This window comes from Mchenga conophoros, linkage group LG8 (assembly GCF_057382185.1).
Source record: "Mchenga conophoros isolate Kocher_MC1m ecotype Shallow Benthic linkage group LG8, M_conophoros_male_GT1.1, whole genome shotgun sequence".
Lineage (NCBI taxonomy): Eukaryota > Metazoa > Chordata > Actinopteri > Cichliformes > Cichlidae > Mchenga > Mchenga conophoros.
In genome coordinates this window covers 5,732,042-5,753,929 of record NC_140533.1, presented here as the reverse complement: position 1 = coordinate 5,753,929, position 21,888 = coordinate 5,732,042, and the positions used below count along the sequence as shown (strand labels likewise).

Genomic DNA, 21,888 nt, shown 5'->3' with positions numbered 1-21,888 from the left:
CTTCATGAGGTCGTCACCTAAAATGGTTTTCCATTAGTCCTGAAGGAGTTCCCAGAGATGCTGAGGACTTGTTGGCCCTTTTGCCTTCTCTCTTCACCCCAAACCATCTCGACTGGGTTTAGGTCAGGTGACTCTGGAGGCCAGGCCATCTTGCACACCACAGTTGTGAATAAATCCCCAACAGCGTCACCACCAAAGCACCCCCACACCATCACACCTCCTCCTCCATGCTTCACAGTGGGAACCATGGATGTAGAGACCACCCGGTCACCTTTTCTGTGTCGCACAAAGACACGGCGAGTGGAACCGATGATCTCAAATTTGGATTCATCAGACCAAAGCACAGATTTCCACTGGTCTAATCTCCATTCCTTATGTTTCTTGGCCCAAACAAATCTGTTCGCTTGTTGCTTTTCCTTAGCAACAAGCAGTAGTGGTTTCTTAGCAGCTATATGACCATAAAGATCTGATTCATGCAGTCTCCTCTGAACAGTTGATGTAAAGATGTGTCTGCTACTGGAACTCTGTGTGGCATTTATCTGGTCGCTGACTTGCAATTTCTGAGGTTGGTGACTCGGATGAGTCGGATCAACAGCAGAGGTGACTCGTGGTCTTCCTTTCCTGGGGATGTCTTTATGTGAGCCAGTTTTTTGTGCACTAAAATCCCCCACAGTCCCGCGATGCATTGTCCTACAAAGCCAAGGCGAATGTTCCTCGTGTTTGAAAACAGCTGAGCAATTTCACTTCAGAGCAGGGACCACGGCAACCTGGTCCCAGGAGGACAAGAAGAAGCCTCCCATCTCCGTCTCGTCCCTCCACCAGGCTCGTCCATTCACAGCTCAGCTTGTGCTCCACCCTCGAGCTGTGCACCTCTGCCCTGCTGTCGATCACATGCGTTATTTCCCACTGTCGCCATTTCTGCTGTCAGGACTGGGTCGGCATCCTCACACGAGCCGTCTCACCTGACAATCGGGCGACAGGTCCTTCCTTCACACGCTTGGCTTCCACGCAGTCCTTCCTTTTCATATCTGGGCCTACCCTCTTCTTTATCATCAGGAAAGCTAAGGCTGCCTATAGGAGGAGGATTGAAGATCACTTTGCTGACAACGACCCCAAAAAAATGTGGCAGGGGATCAATCACATTACCAACTACAGAAGCAATAACCAGGCAACATCTGATGCCTCACTGGCTGAGGATCTAAACCGTTTCTTCGCCCGCTTTGAGACGACCAAGCCCTCAGCTGCCACACCACTTCCACCCGCCCCCAGCACTGGCACACTAACACTTAGGGAGCACCAAGTGAGGTGTGTTCTAAGGTCAGTGAATCCCAGGAAGGCGGCAGGTCCTGATGGAATACATGGAAAGGTTCTCAGAGCATGTGCTGACGAACTGACCGGAGTCTTCACTAAAATCTTCAACCTTTCCTTGTCATCAAACACCGTCCCGCCCTGCCTCAAAACCTCCACCATCATCCCCATCGCCAAGAAGACAGCTGTGGCCAGCCCAAATGACTACAGGCCTGTTGCACTTACGCCTGTAGTGATGAAGTGCTTTGAGAGACTGGTCTGTCAGCACATCAGGGCCGGTCTGCCTCCCACTCTGGACCCCCACCAATTTGCCTACAGGACAAATCGTTCCACCGAGGACGCCATCACCATAGCGCTCCACACTGCGCTGAGTCACCTGGAGCACCGAGGAAGCTATGTGAGAATGCTCTTTCTGGACTTCAGCTCAGCATTCAATCATATCATCCCGGAGATCCTGGTCCAGAAACTGTCTCACCTGGGACTCTCCACCCCCATCTGCCTCTGGATCAAGGACTTCCTGACAAATAGACCACAGTCTGTCAGACTCGGCCCCCACCGGTCCAGCACCATCACACTCAGCACCGGGTCTCCACAAGGATGTGTTTTGAGTCCCCTCCTGTTTACGCTCTACACATCCGACTGCTCCCCTACCCATCTCTCAAACACCATCATAAAGTTCGCGGATGACACCACAGTGGACTCATCTCAAGGGGGGATGAGTCGGACTACAGAGATGAGGTCAACAGACTGACTGAGTGGTGTTCAGTTAACAACCTCCAACTGAACACCACGAAAACTAAAGAACTTATCTTGGACTTCAGGAAGGGCAGAGCAGACCCGGCCCCACTTTACATTCACGGGAGCTGTGTGGAGAGGGTACACTCCATGAGGTTTCTGGGCGTGCAGATATCTGATGACCTCTCCTGGACTGCAAATACTACGGCGGTGGTTAAAAAGGCCCAGCAGCGTCTCCACTTTCTGAGAGTGCTCAGGAGGAACAACCTGGAGGAGAGGCTGCTGGTGACATTTTACAGAGCCACCATAGAGAGCATCCTAACGTACGGCATAACAACATGGTATGCAGGTTGCTCAGCTGCGGACAGGAAAGTACTGCAGAGGGTCATCAACACAGCCCAGAAGATCACTGGCTGCTCTCTGCCCAGCCTGGAGGTCACTGCAAACTCTCGGTACCTCAGCAGAGCTGGCAATATCATCAAGGACCACTCTCACCCCAGCAACCAACTGTTTGAACTATTACCGTCAGGCCGACGGTACAGGTCACATAAAACCAGGACAAACAGATTCAGGGATAGCTTCTTTCCCAGAGCTATCACCGTAGTAAATAAGCACAAAAACAATTGAACCTATTCCATACCGTCACTGTCATTATATTATGCTGCTATTCATACTGTCATTATATTAATGCTGCTATCCTGTATATATTGTACATACTATTGTTTGAGTACTTACGATTGTTGTTTTTTTTTTGTACTTTTTATATTTTACATTTATATTTATTATTGAAACTTGCACCAAGGGAGTGGCACTCCAATTTCGTTGTACTCTGTACAATGACAATAAAGGCTATTCTATTCTATTCTATTCTATTCTATTCTATCAAGTCCATTTGACAGCTAGTAGGCCGCAGTGGATTAAAAAAAATATCATACAAAACACTAAAAATGTCCAATATAATCCAAAAAAGATCTACGCTCACAAATAATACCAGTTATAAAAGACAAATACAAATTTCCATTGTGTGATACACACTATCTCTAAAATTAGAAACATTCTGTCTCCAAGTGATTTAAATGTAACAATTTTACAATCTTTCTCCTCACATACAAAGTCTTGAATAACCAGGCCCATCTTTACCTCACAGTAACATATCACCCCAGAAGAGCAATTCACTCTCAGACTGCTCCCTTACCTTTGGTTCCTAGGGTATTTAAAAGTAGAATGGGAGGCAGAGCCTTCTGCTCTCAGGCCCCACTTCTGTGAAACCAGCTCCCAGTTTGGATTCAGGAGACAGGAACCCTCTCACCCTCGCCCTACTTTTAAGATTAGGCTTAAATTTTCCATTTTGATAAAGCTTACAGTTATGGATGGATCAGGTGACCTTGAATCCTCCCTTAGTTACACATCAATAGCTCTATGCTGCTGGAGGTTTCTCATGACACACTGAATGTTTCTTTTTCACCCTTTTTACACTCGCTATGTGTTTATACATCACGCTATATTTAATTGTTAGTTTTTATTAATCTCTAGCTCTCTTGTGTCTTTTGTCCTTTCTTCTTCCTTCCACCAGAACCAGGTCGTCCCGCCCTGAGCCTGGTTCTGGTGGAGGTTGCTTCCTGTTAAAAGTGAGTTTTTCCTTCCCATTGTCACCAAGTGCTTATTCATAGGGGGTTGTGTGGGGCCACTCTCGGTACACCAGCTTCCGCTCACAGTCCAAAGACACATATGGGTTTGGGATAAAGTGTGAATTGTTGTCTGTCTTTATTTGTGGGTGCACCCTGCCTCTCGGCCGTGATAGCTGGGACAGACCACTCCATTGATTTATGTGTTTATTCTTGGCACAAAAGCCTTAATATATCTTTGTACTAACCAACACTGCCTCAAATGACATTGCCTAAAGACATTTTATAAAAACATACACAGCAAAGTCTGTTTACATAAACGTTTACGAGTCAGAATCAGAATGCTTTATTAATCCCAGAGAAAATTATGTAAAAGCAAATATAATAATAATATAACAATAATGTTTTTTTTTAGCTATTATTAAAAATAGCCAATATCCAGTTCAAGCTATCTGTTGGTAACATATTTATTTATTTGACTGTATTTGGAAGAATGTGGATTTCCCATCATCCCTGAATGTACCATAGTCTGTATGGAGACAGCGAGCAGCGGCGGCTCCCAGCGGAGCAGCGCTGCGATTGGCCGGGCCAGCGAGGAGGGGGAGGGCTTTGTCTCTCCTCCCCTGCCTCTGCTCTCCTCCCATCCTAGAGGACAGAGCGATGCGGAGACAATAGGACGCAGAGCCGGAGGAGGCTGCAGGATGCTCGACACCACATCCACCGACGCTGCTCGGAGGCTTCTCGCTGGACACCGATATCAGACGTTTCTCTGGGCTCACCTGGTCTTAGTATGTGCTCTCATACTGTGTGTTTACCAGTAGCAGCCTGGGCCGACAGGGCGGACTTCACAGTCTCCATATGGGTATCAACTGAAAGGTGAGTAGCGAATTAAACCCGGGCTGACCGTTTATCCTCACCTGCACCCTGACCGACCAGGCTCCGTTACTGTGTGTGCCGCTATGATGTGTGCATGCAGTGCATCATTAGGCCAATGCCATACAGCAGCGTTCACACTGAAAACAAAACTGTGATTTCTTCTCTATGTTGTATGTACATTTTCTAATGTCATTGATCTCTAGCAAGCAACAATATCATTGATTGTAAGCATTTTAGGTTGTTTACAGTATCGGATTGTGTAGTGGAATTTGTATTATTGATCACAACACAACATCTAAAAGCCCTCCCTCACCCCCACTATGCATCCCGTGTTTTTGCAGGAGGAGGAAGGGGTGGAGGAGGGGGGTTGGCAGTCAGGTATCTGCAGGAGCTAATGCATGTCTGTTCCTTTCCGCTATCTAAGCTCTGTTACACTAAAGTGACAGTGGTTGTCCCTTCAGTGAGTGCTGTCTGAGCACACACACTGCAGGTGACGATGCAGACCTGCTGAAAGCTGAAGCCTTTAGTGATTGGAGGATGATACAAGACCAGAATGTTTACATTCTGACTGGTCTACCTGCTGTCTATGTTTGCTGGATTATACTGGGCAATTTTGGGGACTTGCTTAGAAAAATGAAGGGTTACGCCCTATAGCCAATCTATACAAGCCGATCTAAGCCATTATTTTGGATAAATCATGTAATCAATGCCTCAATGCTCATCCACAGTGCCTATATATTGTGTTGATGAGATGCCAGCTGAACTTGAACTAGGGGCCGGGTGGAGAGCTGAGTGAGCACATACCTTTAAGTAGACCGAATAACCCAGATGAGGAGGTGATGGGAAGGAGTTTAAATAATGATTCTAAAGAACAGGGACTGGGTTGACTGGCTTGAAGATGCGGGTAGGACGACTGATGGATAAGACTGGTGAATTTGAATTAGTTGAAGATGGAAAATAACCAGTATTACCATAAGGATTTTGAGAGGATAGATCTTCCTTATTCAATTTTGATTAAAAAATCCAATTACCAAGTTAAATTTTGTTTGCTAAATATGAAGATGAAGCCCTGAATATAGCCTAGTTAGCATAAATACTAATTAAGCTAGTTGTTGCTGCCGTCTGTTTTACGCACCAATGATATTGGTGAGGTTTTTCAGTCAAATTCATCGCATCTGCTCTGTTAAGAGTTTTCAGTGATCTCCTGTTTATTGTTGATGCTAGTTAATGCTGTACGTATATTACTGGATCTTACCACTGTGTTTGATACAGTGGACTACAACATCTTGAACACTCATTGTGTTGTTATTTGTGGGATGGCTTTGAACTGTTTTAAGTCTTATTTGAGTTGTAGGTGGTTTTCCATTAGCATTGGCAGTTATTCTTCTAAAACTACCCCCTTAACCAGTGGTGTACCTCAAGGTTCCACTTCAGTTGTACACACACCTTTTGGGTTTATTTTTTTTTTAAAAACCCATCATGTTTCTTACTACTTTTTTGCAGATGAAACCCAGATTTACCTCCCTCTTAAACCCGTCTCTCAACCCTGTGATGGTAAAACTGAAATTTTAGTGATTCCTGTGGCGAATAAGCAGCCAGTTACATTTTTCACTATCCCTTTAGATCTTGAGACTCATTTCTTAAACCTCAGGTTTAAAGTCTGAGTGTTATCTTTGATTCATCTCCTTAATTAGACAGATCACAGCAGTTGTTATAGCCAGCTTTCTCAAATTAAGATATTAAATATAGTTAAAAACTTCTTTCTTTTCATGATCTAGATTGGATTACTACAAGTTATTATATGTTGGGTTGAGCAAAACACTTAAAACATGTCTGCAGCTGGTTCAGACTGCAGCTGCTAGACTCCTGAAAGATACACGGAAGCTTCACCCGTTCTTAAACTATTACACTGGTTTCCTCGGAAGTACAGGATTCATTTTAAAATATTGTTGCTTGCGTGTAAGTGTTTACACGGGCTCGCCTACGTTAACTATCAAATCCTTTAGTTGTCCTATGCCTCTCACTTAGGTCTGTCGATCAGCACCTTCTAGTAATTCAGAATTCCCAACTGGCTCGTACAGGCGACAGAGCTTTCTTGTCCCCCAAACTCCAAAAATAACCAGCAACATATATTTTTTTAAATTTCTCCAAGTGCATCTCTTTTACTTTTAGTATTTCAATTTGTATTATTTACTGTTCTTTTTGATCCCTTTTAAAAATATTATTATTATTTATTTATTTTATTAGTAAAATTTGCTTGATTTTGATTTCAGGCCTTTAAAACGTTCTAAATAAAATCTGTAAAATCAAACTAAGGTGTAAATATCTACTGCTGAGGAGCTGTAATATAAGTAGGTACTAGAGATTTTGGCAACCACATTCTGTTTTTGTTCACTTTCCACACACACACACACACACACACACACACACACACACACACACACACACACACACACACACACACACACACACACACTGACTGGTGTTTTGCTGCTGGCCTCCCTCTGCTCCCTGCCAGTGCACATTTACACACAGTCACTTTGATTATGTGCGTGTGCAGCAGTCAGCAGCTTTTTTTCAATAAATAGAAGACAAATCAAACGTGTCCAGAACATTTAAAGGCTAAATATTTTTGTTGCTGCAGTTTCTCACGTGGAAGGCAGGAATGTGTTTCTTTGCAGCACATCTATCAGGAGAATAGAAACAGTCACTGAAATGCAAAAAAATTAAGCTGTTATTGTTGGAGGGCAGCGCGGCTGCATCAGTGGGGGTGGACGTGGCTGTGATCGTTGCCTTGGCTCGTCGAATGTGCTCCGGCTCGGCCCGCTGGTTGCATAAGCAGTCTGGGATTTAGTCAGCTGCGGCCCCTGGTCGCTGCTCTGTTTCCACAGAGTGTTAAACCTGGTGGCACAGAGGGTCAGTGTTGAGCGAGTGGGGAGGGCTGGGGGGATGTGGTCAGCTGAAAGGAACATGCTGTATTTTGTGTCTGTTCCCAGAACGTTGAATTTTGCAGGCTGTCGGAGAGAACAGTCTGCAGGAAAGGAGGACTAACACAAGCATCAATCTGTCAACTGACTTTTTAGGTTTAGCATAAAACTGTCCCAAACTAGAGACCAGACAATCTGAATTTACCATGACTCAGGTTAGCATCTTCACATTGTATAAAAAGAACCAGAAATATTCCTTTCACAATAATACACTGGACTCAGCGTGTGGTTCTTATTTGTGCTTGTCGAATAATTTATTAAATATTAAACAATTATAGCAATTGTTGACGATTAATTCGCTTTGAGATGAATAGATCAATGATATGCTTTGGGGAAAATGAACAATGTGTATAATAATGTGTAGTGGAGCGAATGTTGAAGATGATTACAACAAATAATTAATATGTGAAAGGCTTATTTCAACCTTAGATAACTTTGTATAAACTTACAGTATGTGGTATGCAGTTGCCCCTAACTTAATACATCTGTTTATGTATTTATACTCCTAAACACCAAAAAGTACAACAACAGTGGTGTGAGACAGAGGCTGCCATTCTCCTTCACCTCATCCTGAAAAGTTTCCCAGCATTATTTGAACGTGAGCTGCAGGGAAAATACCAAATTTGAACCCTTTTGATCATCTCATTTTACCCATCCAGCTGCTCTGCAGTTGTTCCTACCAGCGATGCAAAGCACTTGCGACACGCAGCTGCTTTTGCATCGAGTTGTTTCTATTGTTAAAGGTGAGCCTATGTGATGCACTCACGCAGTGGGACTGCAGACTTCCCCTCCACACGGAGAGCCGACATTTATCCTGGCCTGATGACTCACTGAGCTACACGAGTCTTACTGCTTCTATAAAAATACAGATGCAGTTTTAGCTGTGGTAAACGAAAGCACACGCATACAGCAGCAGGCCAAAAAACACACAGGTCTATAGAAGCTGGAAAAGGAAAAAAAGACCTGAAAACAGTGTGTTAGATAAAGGCAGAGTGTGATGAATGCTGGGATTGTCTGGTCTACACACACACGCACACACCATCTTGATGTGAATATTAAATATATAAAGATGCAGAATCTTCTGAACTTTGAGACTGTAGCTTGACCTACATCACAGACTTTTTTTTGCACATACTAGCTGGAAAAACTTAAGCTCTAGATCTGCTAATAAGAGCTGTGGGAACAGTTTGAAGATCACTGCTGCAACTAACCACACAAGCTGCTGTACCTTGTCAAAATTTTCCTTTTACTTTGATTTTATGAAACCAGTTTATTCTCAAAGCTGAAATTCGCTCCGTGCTCTCTCCTGGTTGTGTACACCTAATGAAATCGGGCTGGAAGTTTGGCTCCATTAAACGAATTGGTCGAGCACAGTGGAAGTGCGTTAATCCGGTTATGCTTAAAATGATTAGGGACTCAATCTAGTCAAGATCATCAGACCTAAGGCAGAAATCAATTCAGTATTAATATTGCTTTCCAGGGCGTCCTGAGTAAAGAGGTACGAAATAAGTTAAATCACATTAGCCAGTCGTTAAAGGTCTGCAGACTGTGCTGGACAACTGAACCAGTACAATGGCATTAATAGATACGGGTTCAGGAGATGATTACTGGGCCTTTTTGTCAGCCTGGGTCATATGTGCTATCTTCACAGCCACTGTAATTCCCATTTTTCTGAAGATACACTTGGTGCCAAATAGTGTGCATGTTTCCTCCTTTTTTGCAACATGTTTACTGCGTCCACAACTTTAGTTTTTTATCCATTTAGATAAAAATTTGATTCACCCATTAACTCACCATGCATGTCTGTGGGGGGAAACCAAAAAGCTCCAGAAAAGTCCAAGCTGCCCCGTGGAGTTGAACCCAGAAACGTCTTGCTGTGACGCGATGGTACAAACCACCACAGCACGTCTTTTTGCATGTTTAAATCTAGTTTGGTTTTATTCAAACAGTGGCACTTTATATTATAAAGGATAGAACTACAACAATGTGAGAAATACAATCCCTTTCCATCTTTGTGGTAGCTGTTAGCATCTTTAGGACTCATTAGCGCTTGCTAACTGGTGCTAATTAGCTCTAAGCATTGCAGAGTGTCAATATCTGTGGCTTATCTGGGTTCCTCATCTACAGAGAGATAACACTGTTAGCAACACTTAAATCACTATATCACTATTTACTCATAACTGTAATTCTTGTTGTAAAATAATTAATTAGTTATTGGAAAATCAGTTTAAACTGTTTATTCAGTTATTTAGCGCTTTTTGATGGAGCTAAATGGAAAAAAAATGGAAAAGTTCAAATTTACTGCCCCAGTTTTCACTCAAAACAGCTAGCTTGGTTGAATTTGCAGCTTTAAGTAGTTATTATTGACTGAATATACATTGTACGTTTATGAATGTTATCGTGATAACATACCAGAGCCAAACGCACACTCAGAAAAAGAACGAGGCACAATCCTGCAGTGCTACAGTAAGCACTTCTGATCCCCGGCAGAAACAAACGGTCTCTTCTGTTTACAACTCCCTCCTGTGCATGTGTGTTTTTATCACATGCACCCAAGAGCTTTTATTTAGAGGAGAGAGAGAGATACAGTACATCCTCTCTGCACTGCCATTTATCACCCAAACTGACTCATCTCTCCTCACCTGCTGCCGTCAGCCTCTCTTCCTGTCCGCTTCACACGCAAAAAAGATTACACTCCCACAGAGAACGCAGAGGTCTGTGGAGGGGCGACGGGGTACTTACAGTTTTTTCTGATTGCTTAAGCACATTTATTGTAACTATTGGCTAATTTTGCAAAACTCTTCACACAAATAAGAAAACCTGTCACCCAATAATCAAAACATTGTAGTTCTCTTGCAAAAGCAAACACAGCTAGATTAACTCTTCACACCTTCGTAAAAATGGTGTTTCCGTATCAAACAGTACACACAAGCCATCATCTACTAAGCACACAATGCGCCAACTGCACACTGATGGTATGAATACAAAACACATCTGGCTTTTGCTTCCTCTGTGCACAAGGTAGGCTATGTCAGTTTGAGCTCATACTTCTGTCATAGATCCATAAGCATAGAGGAATCCAAACTTCAAGTACTGGTGTTTATTCACACACATCAAAACAAACACAAGTGTTTATTTCCAAGTATAGGATTATTTGCAATCGCCATAATGACTATATGGGTTACTTGGTCTGCAGTGAACATGCTTCCTCTGCCCCAGCATCTGGTCATCTAGCAATTCTGTAAAGTAACAATTTCCGTATTTTTACATCAATGGTATTGGTGTGTTTCTCATTGGCATATGGCAGTGCTACAAATCTTTGTGCGAAGTGACTATACTAACCGATTCTCATTTCAAGATGTCCTTATGGTACTTGCTACAGTGTAGCGGCTCGAGTTAGGCTGGACCCGTTGGCCAGCTACCCTCAGGGTCATTCCACGGTTGATTACATGGTCCACTATTGTAGCTCTGATGTCATCAGCAATTCTATTTCTTACTCTTCCTACCCTTCCTCTCCCCCCTCCTCATCTTCCTCTCCCCCCTCCTCGTCAACCTCTTGCTCCTCCTTGTCCTTGTCGTCCTCTTCATCCTACTTCTTCACCTCCACGTCCTCTTCCTCGGCCTCCTCTACTTCTCACTCTTTCTGCTCCCTCCATTGTACTCCGCACACAGCTTACCTGTATTATAGTGCTTAGGCTGATTGCAAAGTGAACGAATTATCTAAGAAAGTTTTCACATGTGAAAGTGTGCCAGACAGTTGGCAAATTAGTGTTAATGATAGCCATACATGTGTATACTTTTGCTAGGAGTGTGTTGGAAATTTGGTAATTGAGTGTTGTGCAGTGAATTGTGCCTACAGTTTTGCAAAGTGTGTGTTACAAAATTGCAAACTGAGTGCAAAGCAGTTTTTGTGCTTTTAGTTTTGCAAACTCAGTGAGTGGTTTTGCTATAAGTCTGAATAGTTTTAGAGATTGTGCTACAGGAATCACAGTTAGGGTTTAAGCATTCAGAAAAAACTGTAAAGTAGCACATTGCTGCGTGTGTGTGTGTTTGATCACATAGTTGGCAACTTAACGTTGTGATGCATACAACTGAATGTTACTTTCTGCATCTAAAACCAGACTGTGCAATGAAATGTTATCCATCTGTGGATGTGTGCGGAGAATATGAGATATGTGAAGTACATGGAATGGCAGGCGAGTGTGTTGATGATGAGGAGGCTGCTGTAGATATAAAGCCAATCCAAGTGTCTGCTCATATAGAGTGGCTGCTTTCCAGCACCTCGGGTTGTGTAACGAGTGTGTGTGTGTGTGTGTGTGTGTGTGTGTGTGTGTGTGTGTGTGTGTGTGTGTGTGTGTGTGTGTGCGCGCGCTCCTATAGTTCCTCCACATTCGCCTGGATCAGTGAGGGTCAGTGCTTGGCAGGTCCAGCCGCTCAGGAAGAGAAAAAAGGGAAGCAATCACTAAGAATAATCACACTGCAGCAGGAATTGGATTTGCTAGAAAGGACTGTTATTGGCTGCCTGTGTGTGTGTGTGTGTGTGTGTGTGTGTGTGTGTGTGTGTGTGTGTGTGTGTGTGTGTGTGTGTGTGTGACTCAGCTCACAGCTCAGCTCTGGTATCCCCCTTGGCGAGTAGCATTTAGAATTACTTAAGCCTTCACTGCAGATAATTAGCATTTTCAGCGGCTATCACACTGCAGATCAGAGCAGCACGCTGTGAGCTCCGGTGTCGACAGCGTGCTGTGCATTGCCGACCTTGGAATGCAACACAAACATCACATATCACATGCTCCTGTTTTGGTCCCACAAGAGGACGAGAGCCTGTTTTTCTCTTCGTGTGCCCGTCCTATCACAGCCAACTTGTTGTACTTGAAATGAGGAAGAGTAGAAGGATGAAGCAGTTTTCAAAATGTTTCTCCTCTCTTCTTTCTGTACAGTGACACCAGCTGTTAGCTGCTATTGCTGCTCCTGTCCTACCCGAGTCAGTTTTTTTTGCACCCTGAAGCAGTCTGCACCATGACCTCCTCTCCGCTGGTTTCTCGAGCCAACATGGACATCCTGGATGAGCTGCAGCTGATTGCTGCCCAAAATTTGGAGAGACTAGAGGTCAACAAGTACTACGAGGTGATCAGAGAGCTGGGCAAGGGAACCTATGGCAAGGTGGATCTGGTCATTCACAAGATCAGAGGTAAGGGACCACCACAGAGTACATGACGTCTTAAGTGATTGCGCTGTCACCTTTTTGTTTTGGTCTCTGCACCTTAAGTGTAATTTTGCTTTTGGCTCCTAATGAGATGTCCCTTTGTTTAGACAGAAGTGTTAATAGTTAGATTAGTGGATGGAATGCTAAATTGCAAGCTTGGTTAAATAACTGCATTCATAAATGTACAGACAGAAACCTCCTTAGTGAAAAGTTACAGACTAATAATTAAAATAGCAGAAATCTCAAGCACGGTCTTCTTGGATAGACGACAACACCCCCAACTGGTCATGGCAGATGGCTGCGCCTCCCTGAGCCTAATTCTGCTGGAGGTTTCTTCCTGTTAAAAGGGAGTTTTTCCTTTCCACTGTCACCAATTGCTTGCTTGAAGGGGGTCATCTGATTTCGGGGGTTTTCTCTGTCTTTACCTAACAATATAAAGCGTCTTAAGGCCCCTGTTGCTGTGATTTAGTGACATAAATAACGCTGAATTGAATTCAAAGAGTTTCAGTTCACTCCAATCAGCACAGGGGTTTAACTTTAAGCCTCAACAAAATCTAAATAAGTGAGTAATTTAAAATAATACCTCAGTAAAGTCGTGATGCAAAAACTGGGTTTTTTGTGCATCTGTAAAAAAAACATCTGTATTTTTCCCAAAAGGTACAAAAATGGCACTGAAGTTCCTGAAGAAGAAGACAACCAAGCTGAAGTCTTTTCTACGGGAGTACAGCATCTCCCTGTACCTGTCTCCGTGCCCCTTCATCATCAACATGTTTGGCATCGCCTTCGAGACCGACGAGTACTACGTGTTTGCACAGGAGTACGCCGTGGCGGGAGACCTCTTCGATATAATTCCTCCACAGGTGCTGATTCGCAGATAACGATAGTAATACAGATGATTACTGATCCACAGTCAGAAGAAAGTTGGCTTAAAACTGTAAAATCCCCTGAATAAAATAGTGCTTTTCCTTTCTTTGGCCCTCAAGGTCGGTCTTCCTGAAACAGTAGCAAAGCGCTGTGTACACCAGGTAGCCATCGCTCTGGACTACCTGCACTGTAAGAAGCTGGTCCATCGGGACATTAAGCCTGAAAACATCCTCATCTTTGACCGAGAGTGCCGCAAGGTCAAGCTCTCTGACTTCGGAATGACTCGCCGGGCTGGCTCACCAGTGAAAAGAGTGAGTAGTGTTTGAGTTTTGTACGCTTTTATATTCGCACGTTTCCTCCAGTGACTGTAACCTGTTGGGTTTTCCCTCCAGGTGAGCGGCACCATCCCCTACACAGCTCCGGAGCTCTGCGATGTGTCCCGCCACGAGGGCTTCTGCGTGGACTACAGCACTGACGTCTGGGCCTTCGGTGTGCTGCTGTTCTGCATGCTGACTGGTAACTTCCCTTGGGAGAAGGCTCTGCCCTCTGACTCTTTCTACCAGGAGTTCATCCGTTGGCAGAGGAGGAGGACGAACACGGTGCCGTCGCAGTGGAGGCGCTTCACCGAGCAGGCCCTTCGCATGTTCCGCCGCCTGCTATCGGTGGAGCAGGACCGCCGCTGCTCCGTCAAAGAAGTGTTCGGGTACTTCAGCCACTCCTGGATGTTAGACGCGGAGAACGATAACAACAACGGCAACATGGTTGCTGGAGGTGGCGGCGAAAGAGTTAGTGGCGGAGGCGGCGGAGGCGGCGGCGGCGGAGGAGGTGGAGGAGGAGTCCGTGGGGAGGTGGACGGCACAATCTCGTCATCATCGTCCGGGGAAGAAGACGAGGAGCATCTCGTGGAGAGGATGAAGCAGCAGACTCTGTCACCTCGCTCCCCAGTGTCGCCCCTCTCTCCCATGTTGCCAGTGGCGGTGAAGAGGGGGAGCGGAGGCAGCGGGGCCAAAGGAGGGATGATGGAACCCGGCGGGGGCCACCATTTCGTGTCCGTCTCCACCAACAGCTCCGTGTCATCCACCAACAGCTACGATCGAATGCCCCGAGAAAACGGCTCACCTGGCGGCCGCATGCTAGTGCCGACACCCATAGAAATCTGCGTCTGAGCATGTCAGGGCTCACCGGCACACACTTTTATACCTCTCATCCAACCACGTAGATGTTCATGCATGGGAAAAGAAACAAAGCGATAACAAAGCACTAACACGTCTCCTGTTTTAAACATTGTGGGAAAGGAAGAGCGCAGACACACACGCGCCGGAGGACTTCCGAGGACGTCTTTGTAGAACGCACACATTCCTCATGATTGGTCGAATGTCCTGTTTTAACACTTGGAATTCAAGGACACGTTCAAAATGCAAGTGTAGAAAAATGAAGAAAAAAACGCTACATTAGAGATTTCACCACTAAATCGATCTGACAAGAAGACCAAAATATATTCCTTAAAGCAATACTTGCAGCAAAAAAAATGAATTAAAATAACATAAAAAGATAAAAAAGTCAGCAGGAGTTGGGCAGAACTCCTCGTGATCTCTTCAACACTGATAAGAAGTTTTTTTTAAGAAGCCAAGGGACAAAAGATTCGTGTTTTTGACCGAAACAGAGCTCAAGCTAACACCTTACAAGATAAAAAGACTGACTGAGCCGTGGTTTCAGTGTTTTACTTGTAACAAGAATATGAAAGTGTGAATGTGTCCGTGTGCGTCGCCGTGCGTTTGAATCTAAAACAAGTAGTTTAATATTTCTTTGAGAATTTTATTATTTATTTGAATCTTTAAAAAAAGAAGAAAAAAAAAAGACTACACAATCTATTTTTTCTATTTTTTTGTAAGGTAGCTCTCTTTGTTTCCCATTCGACTCAGCATTGTGATATGGTGTTGAGGTATAGCTGTGTAACAGGTGTGGTATGCTGCTGTACATACTGAATACTTGCGCATTATGTGAGATGATCTACAGCTTTCCTTCATCTCAGACTAGATGGAGCGAATGCGTGCGATGTCTCTGCTCTTCACCATGAACATATCTACTTCACAGTTGGAAGACTTTTTTCTACTCACTCCTGAAATTCCGTTTGTATGATGTTCCTTTGAAGCGTTTTTTCCAAAAGAGAACAAGAAAAAGATCTGTCTGCTTTGCTCACGTTTTCATCCAGACCTTCACTTAAAAATGTGTTTTCTTTTAAACTTTGTCTGAAAAAGAAAAATGATCTGTTCCAATTAAGTGCAGGGGGAAAAAAGCAAACACTCAAGAGTCACTTTTTATAAACTGCATGACGAGTAATTCAAACTTCGAATCTGAACTGGCTTTAGGAGGGAAAAAAAAGGTAAAATGTTGTGATGTGATTTTTTTTTGCAGTAGCACAATTTCTTGCATCATGTCCCAGAGTGAATATTGCTGTTATGACCTCTTGAGACATCCTAGGGCTAAAAGAAAAAAAATCTGAATATACTTACTTAGTTTCTATCCAGTGTGATGTATTTGTAATGCTATTAATGTTGTGTGCTCATCTCACCACCTTCAGGAACTAAAAAAAAGCTAAGCATGAAGACAGAGCGAGAGATTTGAATTTGAATCAAATGTAGGGACTTAAATGTTTTGCTTTTGGATTTAAAAAACAACAACAAAACTAATCCATTCCTTTTTGACTTCATGAATATCAATTGAATTATTTTTCTTTGGGGGGGTGGATCATGCGTAGTGTGTGAATGGATGTTCTCTGTGTTGCTTTTCAGACATAAACTGCATGAAACTGTATGTGCTAAAGCCCTCTTGTGAAAAACTGCTCAGTGTTTATCCCGTCACAGGCTGTAGCACTCTATAGTTGTAGTTAGTGTACCGGTGACAAACAACACGTCAGTAGCCTCAGCTCGGATCTGACAGAGGACCAGCTCAGCCCCTCCGCATGATGCGTTGGATCAGCGAGAGAGTAAATAACTGCATCTTGTGACAATCTCTGACCTCATCGGCAGCCTCCTGATTCAGAACAAAGGACGATCCTGATGCGGACACTGCTCCCCATCTGTCAACTTCAAGCAGCGCTGTGCTGTGCGGAGTAAACCGTGCGAGCCCAAGCACATCCCACACTGGCATGACCGTATGAAGCCACATTACCTCATCGCGTCATTGTTCCTTTGCAGCGTTCACTCCGAAACCATCTTTCAACATTCGCGCTCTTCCCAAATAAACGTGACGTGCTTGAAGCACCCATGGCAACGTGCAACGATAAGCAACGTGAGGATTCTTGTAAATAGAGACACGTGGGAGGTTTTATTGACAATTCTTGTTACGTAAAAAAGAGCCGACACCAAACCAGTCTCCCAGTAGTGTAGACATTATTATTGATTGGTTTGTGAATTTGTGTTTTCAGCGTCACCACTTTGCTCTTGCTTGGAAAGCAGATGTGTCAAGCCAGAGGTGGATCTGACTATGAAGCCATGTTATGCGTTTTGTCAGTCACAAGTCACTGGCCAATGAGCATGGCCTCCATAATTCGCTTTTCTGACAAAAATTTGCAAAGTGAAACGAATGATGTTTTTTTCCATTTACCACACATGGCTGGAATTCCTATTTTAGCCACAGGGATCATCGCCTGGTGGTCAGTATAAACAGTTTGGGTTTAAAGCACCTCTTTAATGGTTTCACTTTTCAGACATGGACACCATGGCCACCTTTAATACTATTTCTGTAAAAGGGCCAGTACGTAGGGCTCGGTGATATTAAATGATAAGACTGCAGATTGCCAGCAGCTCAATACAACTTCTGGTGGCTTTCACCTCATTTCAAACACAAAAAATGGCCCTAATAGAGCCTTTGTTTCTTTGGCACATTCTGGGCTACACAGGCTCTCGTGCTGCTCTACAATATTTCATTTTCCTTTAAGCTAAGTTTAGATTTGCTATAACTAAAGGGGACCTATTCTGCTCCTTTCAAAGTAATTTTTATTTATTTTAAACTGAAACGAGCTACTTTAGCTCCTCCCCTCTAAGACAACTTTCTTCTGATTGGCTGCCGATTGTAAACAGAAGGTTTGAATAGCAGACAGGTGGGATGACAGTGTCTGCAGCTAAAGCTATGTTCCTGGGATGACTGTATTGAGTATATCACCTCCCTCTCGTGACATCATATTGATCCAAGGGTAGCTATCAGAACCTGAGTGTTTAAAACAAGTTTTAAGGTAGTTTTCAGCTCACAGGCATTATACATCCAAAGACCTCACTATCTAAGCATCATTAATATGAGTATCTAACACTGTAACAGTATGTTTATGACAAAGACATGAAAATGAATAAAAGGTTCCCTTTACTTTTATGCTATGTAGGCAGTTGAGTTTTGAAAATTGTGTTTAGCAAACAGGATCCGGGATTTTTTTCATCTGTGTCAAACAACCCCTGAATTCAGTGTTTTTAAGCTGTCTTAGTTTGGTGTCATTCAGCTTGATTTTTCTGAATTATTCTCTTGCATTAGTAAAGAGATCAACATTAGCTTATCATACCCCTAATGTAAGAATAGCCTGATGTTGCTTTTTACACAAGTAAAATTTTAATTATGTCGCGTATTTTGAAATTGAAATATTCAATTTTCTTCTTTAGCCTTGCTTCTTTTTTCCAAGCATGGAACCATCCGTAGCTAAATTAGCTAGCTAACATTTTGATAGTGGAGACAGAGCTATTGGTAAAGTCAGATGTTTTAGCATCGTCTTGCCAACATTCTTTAAAACAGAAAATTTGACTTTTTATCACGTTGTCTTATAAAACATTATACCCAAACCTCCAGTCTAACCTAACAATCCAAAGTAACTGCTGTTGTTAGTTATAGACAATTAGCCAACAGGATGTTATTTCTAATGAATGAATGATGATCAGTTGCAGTCCCTGTTTTATGAGTTAGCAAGCAAAACACAGAATATCAAAATACCAAAAAGTAAATCTTTATTTTGAAAGACACGCCCCGTACTGCTGTAGTTTCCTATCAGAATAATTTTAAGATAGTAAATGATTCACTAGAACTTGTGGTACAAGCACTGTGCTCAGATGAAATACCAGTGCAGTATACAGTACGCTGCAGACGAGGACACATCCGTTCACAAGCTGGGAGAGAAGATGAGTGACACAAAACTAGAAAGTGAGATGTGCATTTGTCATACGCCACCTTCCCCTTGATCCCTCCCAGCGTCTGAGTCAGCCACCGCTGCCTCCTCATCCTATTCATATTGTGACGTGCTGTAATGGCGTTCCAGTGTCTTTCTGTCCGGTGACATAGCTGTATTTCAAAGCATCATGGTTTTTGTGGAGTTTTAGTGAGTAGATGACCACAGCACTAGAACTTGTACCCGGTTCTGTCTTTGCAATACAACTGTCTTCCTGTAAGCTGAGATTTAGTCAATAAAATAAGAATTCTTGTTCGAGTGATATTTGCATTTTTCTTGTTTTTCCCCTCCCAAGAGTTCTTTGTTATGCAATTGAATTTCATACAGGTGAAATTATGTAATCGCATTTACACAAGGGAATCTTTAGGGGCACATAATACCGTAAAGAATGTGGACAAATTTTATAACCAAGAAGAAATAAGTAACTTCAACACTCCATGGTAACCTGTGAATAGGCACTTGGTGATGGTGGGGGAAAAGAACTTCCTTTTAGCAGGAAGAGACCTCTGGCAGGAAAGGTTTAATTTTAAATTTTAATATGGGGGCTCAGGTTAATGATGTTCATATAGTGCACTGAAATTTATAAATGAATAAAACAAGAATAGTAGATAAATTACTTCTAGTATTGTATGAGTTGAAACCACAAAATATTTTGAATAAAGGTATATGCTGCTAGTAAAGTATTTTGGATATATGTTACAATGTTTCCATAGAAACGTAAATGCTGAGTACAGTGTCCAAGTATAATTCAGAAGAATAATTTCAGATTTTAGTTAATGCACCAGTTTTAAGGCGAACCCTTTAATTATCAACCGCGAGGCAAAGGTTCAATCATGTTTACCAGGATTTTTCAAAGTAAGTTAAAAAAAAATTATTTGCACCAAAGCAGATAAGAGGAGAATCATGCACAGAATTGTTTCTGCCATTTAATATGACGATCGTTAAGACATGATGGTGAATTATGCCTCTGTATATCAGGAGGAGGACTTTAAATTCAATTCTGGATTCAGGGAGCTGACACAGTAACTAACTTCTAATATTTAAGCCTAACGAGGCCATAGACGCCTGATAGTATGCAGCTAATGATGAATTAGCTTGTGACCTTCAATTTTTTACTAAAAATCACAGTAAAGAGCGTTTGTTTTATAGTTTAGCAAAAAGTTGCTTTAACCTGTCGTACCCCAGTGCAGTCGAAGAACACTTGTTGTATATAAATGACTTTTTTGCATTTTTCCTGTACATACAGCAAACATTTAAACTGATACAACATAAAGAAAATTAGCAGGCCCTTTACTTCTTATTCACTAAGTGGAAATGAACATAATGACGTTGGAAAAGAACAGCTGTGTAACCACAGTGGGTGACAGCTGAATTTAGTTGCCTCAGTTTCACAGTTGTGCATGCTGGGGCACTGCCGTGGGTTACTCAGACACTAACCGTGTACTTTATTTTCATTTTTGATAATTGTTGTTCTTTTCCCGCCCCTCTAGGACATTGTAACTAATCAATTTTCTTGAAAATATCAAACCACTCTGATCCCAGCAAATACTTGGAATCAGACTGATACTGATACACCATTCTTTATTCAGTTATTAGTTGTTATTAATATCTGGCTCTCTTCCACAGCGTGCTTTTGCCCTGTCTTCCTTTCTCCCCCCAGCCGGTCAACCGCAGATGGCCGCCCCTCTCTGAGCCTGGTGCTGCCGGAGGTTTCTTCCTGTTAAAAAGGAGTTTTTCCTTCTCACTGGTGCCAAAGTTCTTGCTCATAGAGGGTCATATGATTGTTGGGGTTTTCTCTGTTTTCTTTGTATTACTGAAGCCTTAAAATATAAAGCACCTTGAGGCGACTGTTGTTGTGATTTGGCACTGTATAAATAAAATTGAATTGAAACTGAATAGAATGGACTTCAAAGGAAAAATGAAATAAAAAGTCAAAAGGCAGTCAAACAAGAAAACAGAGTTAAGAGAATGGCAAACTGCATTGTAGCCCTTCTTTTACACTTTGTTTTATAATAATAATGGATTGCATTTATATAGCGCTTTTACAATTCCACTATTCATTCACTCTCACATCCACACACTGGTGGAGGCTACAGTTGTAGTCACAGGGGCAGACTGACAGAAGCGAGGCTGCCATATCGCACCGTCGGCCCCTCTGGCCATCACCAGTAGGTGAAGTGTCTCGCCCAAAGACACAACGACGAGACTGTCCAAGCCGGGGCTCGAACCGGCAACCTTCCGATTACAAGACGAACTGCCAACTCTTGAGCCACGATCGCGCTTTTAAATAGTAGATTTACTCATGCATGAGTTCCACCTGTCTTTGTGTTTTTGCTAAGTGTTTGTGAGCTGTTACATTCTCATAAAGACAAAGCAGGTGAAATATGGTTATGAATTAAACAGCAAATGCATTGCTAACTAGATATTTCACATAACAGCTGTTAATGTCAAACTTAATATCATGAATTAATAAGGGAGCTTTTCTGTTGCATGAACTTTGGCGCCCTCTGCATCCCAGTAAAATTACTGGTTATTACCAGTAAGGCTTTCAGTAGTTTTGGATCAGTGTGATTTTATAAAATGTCCTTTTGAACAACCAAGACAAAGTGGATTAAGTAAGGGCCCTGTCAAAGCTGGATAATTGTTATTCAGATTACATCTTTTAAACGACTGCGCCCAGAGCAGCATCTACGGTTTTATCCAGTTACTGGAGGTGTCCCAGGTTTAAATGCTTTCATCCCTTCCTTCTCTTTTAGGGGTGTGTGGTTGTTTTATGTATTGCATTCAACAAAAATCTGTAGATGGCTGCAGGTTTATGCTGCTGTCCCTTGTCTGCTTTCTTCCCAACCATATAAATAAAAAGACAAAAATGTCTCAACTTTGGAAAAACTGAGCCAAACTGGACATCACCTCAGTATGCAGGATGAAGGGATAAATGCTATAACTATATATCAATTTCACATTTATTTTTATCATAATATATAATTTCATATTAGTCATTCTGATGCTTTGCAGTATTCTAATATGTCTATATTATGAGATAAAAACTTTACTCAAGATAAAGATAAAAAATTCTTTCAGAAA

The 21,888-nt window shown here is 42.6% G+C and overlaps 1 protein-coding gene across 1 annotated transcript; it reads left to right on the top strand.

Annotated features, from left to right (window-relative positions):
• Positions 1-4,325: 4,325 nt before the first annotated feature.
• On the top strand, positions 4,326-19,066 carry bsk146 (brain specific kinase 146). The gene is made up of 5 exons (XM_085283721.1): positions 4,326-4,544; positions 12,469-12,719; positions 13,392-13,594; positions 13,718-13,909; positions 13,991-19,066. The coding sequence occupies exons 2-5, from the start codon at positions 12,548-12,550 to the stop codon at positions 14,762-14,764; spliced, it is 1,341 nt and encodes a 446-aa protein (XP_085139847.1). The 5' UTR covers positions 4,326-4,544; positions 12,469-12,547; the 3' UTR covers positions 14,765-19,066.
• Positions 19,067-21,888: the final 2,822 nt, after the last annotated feature.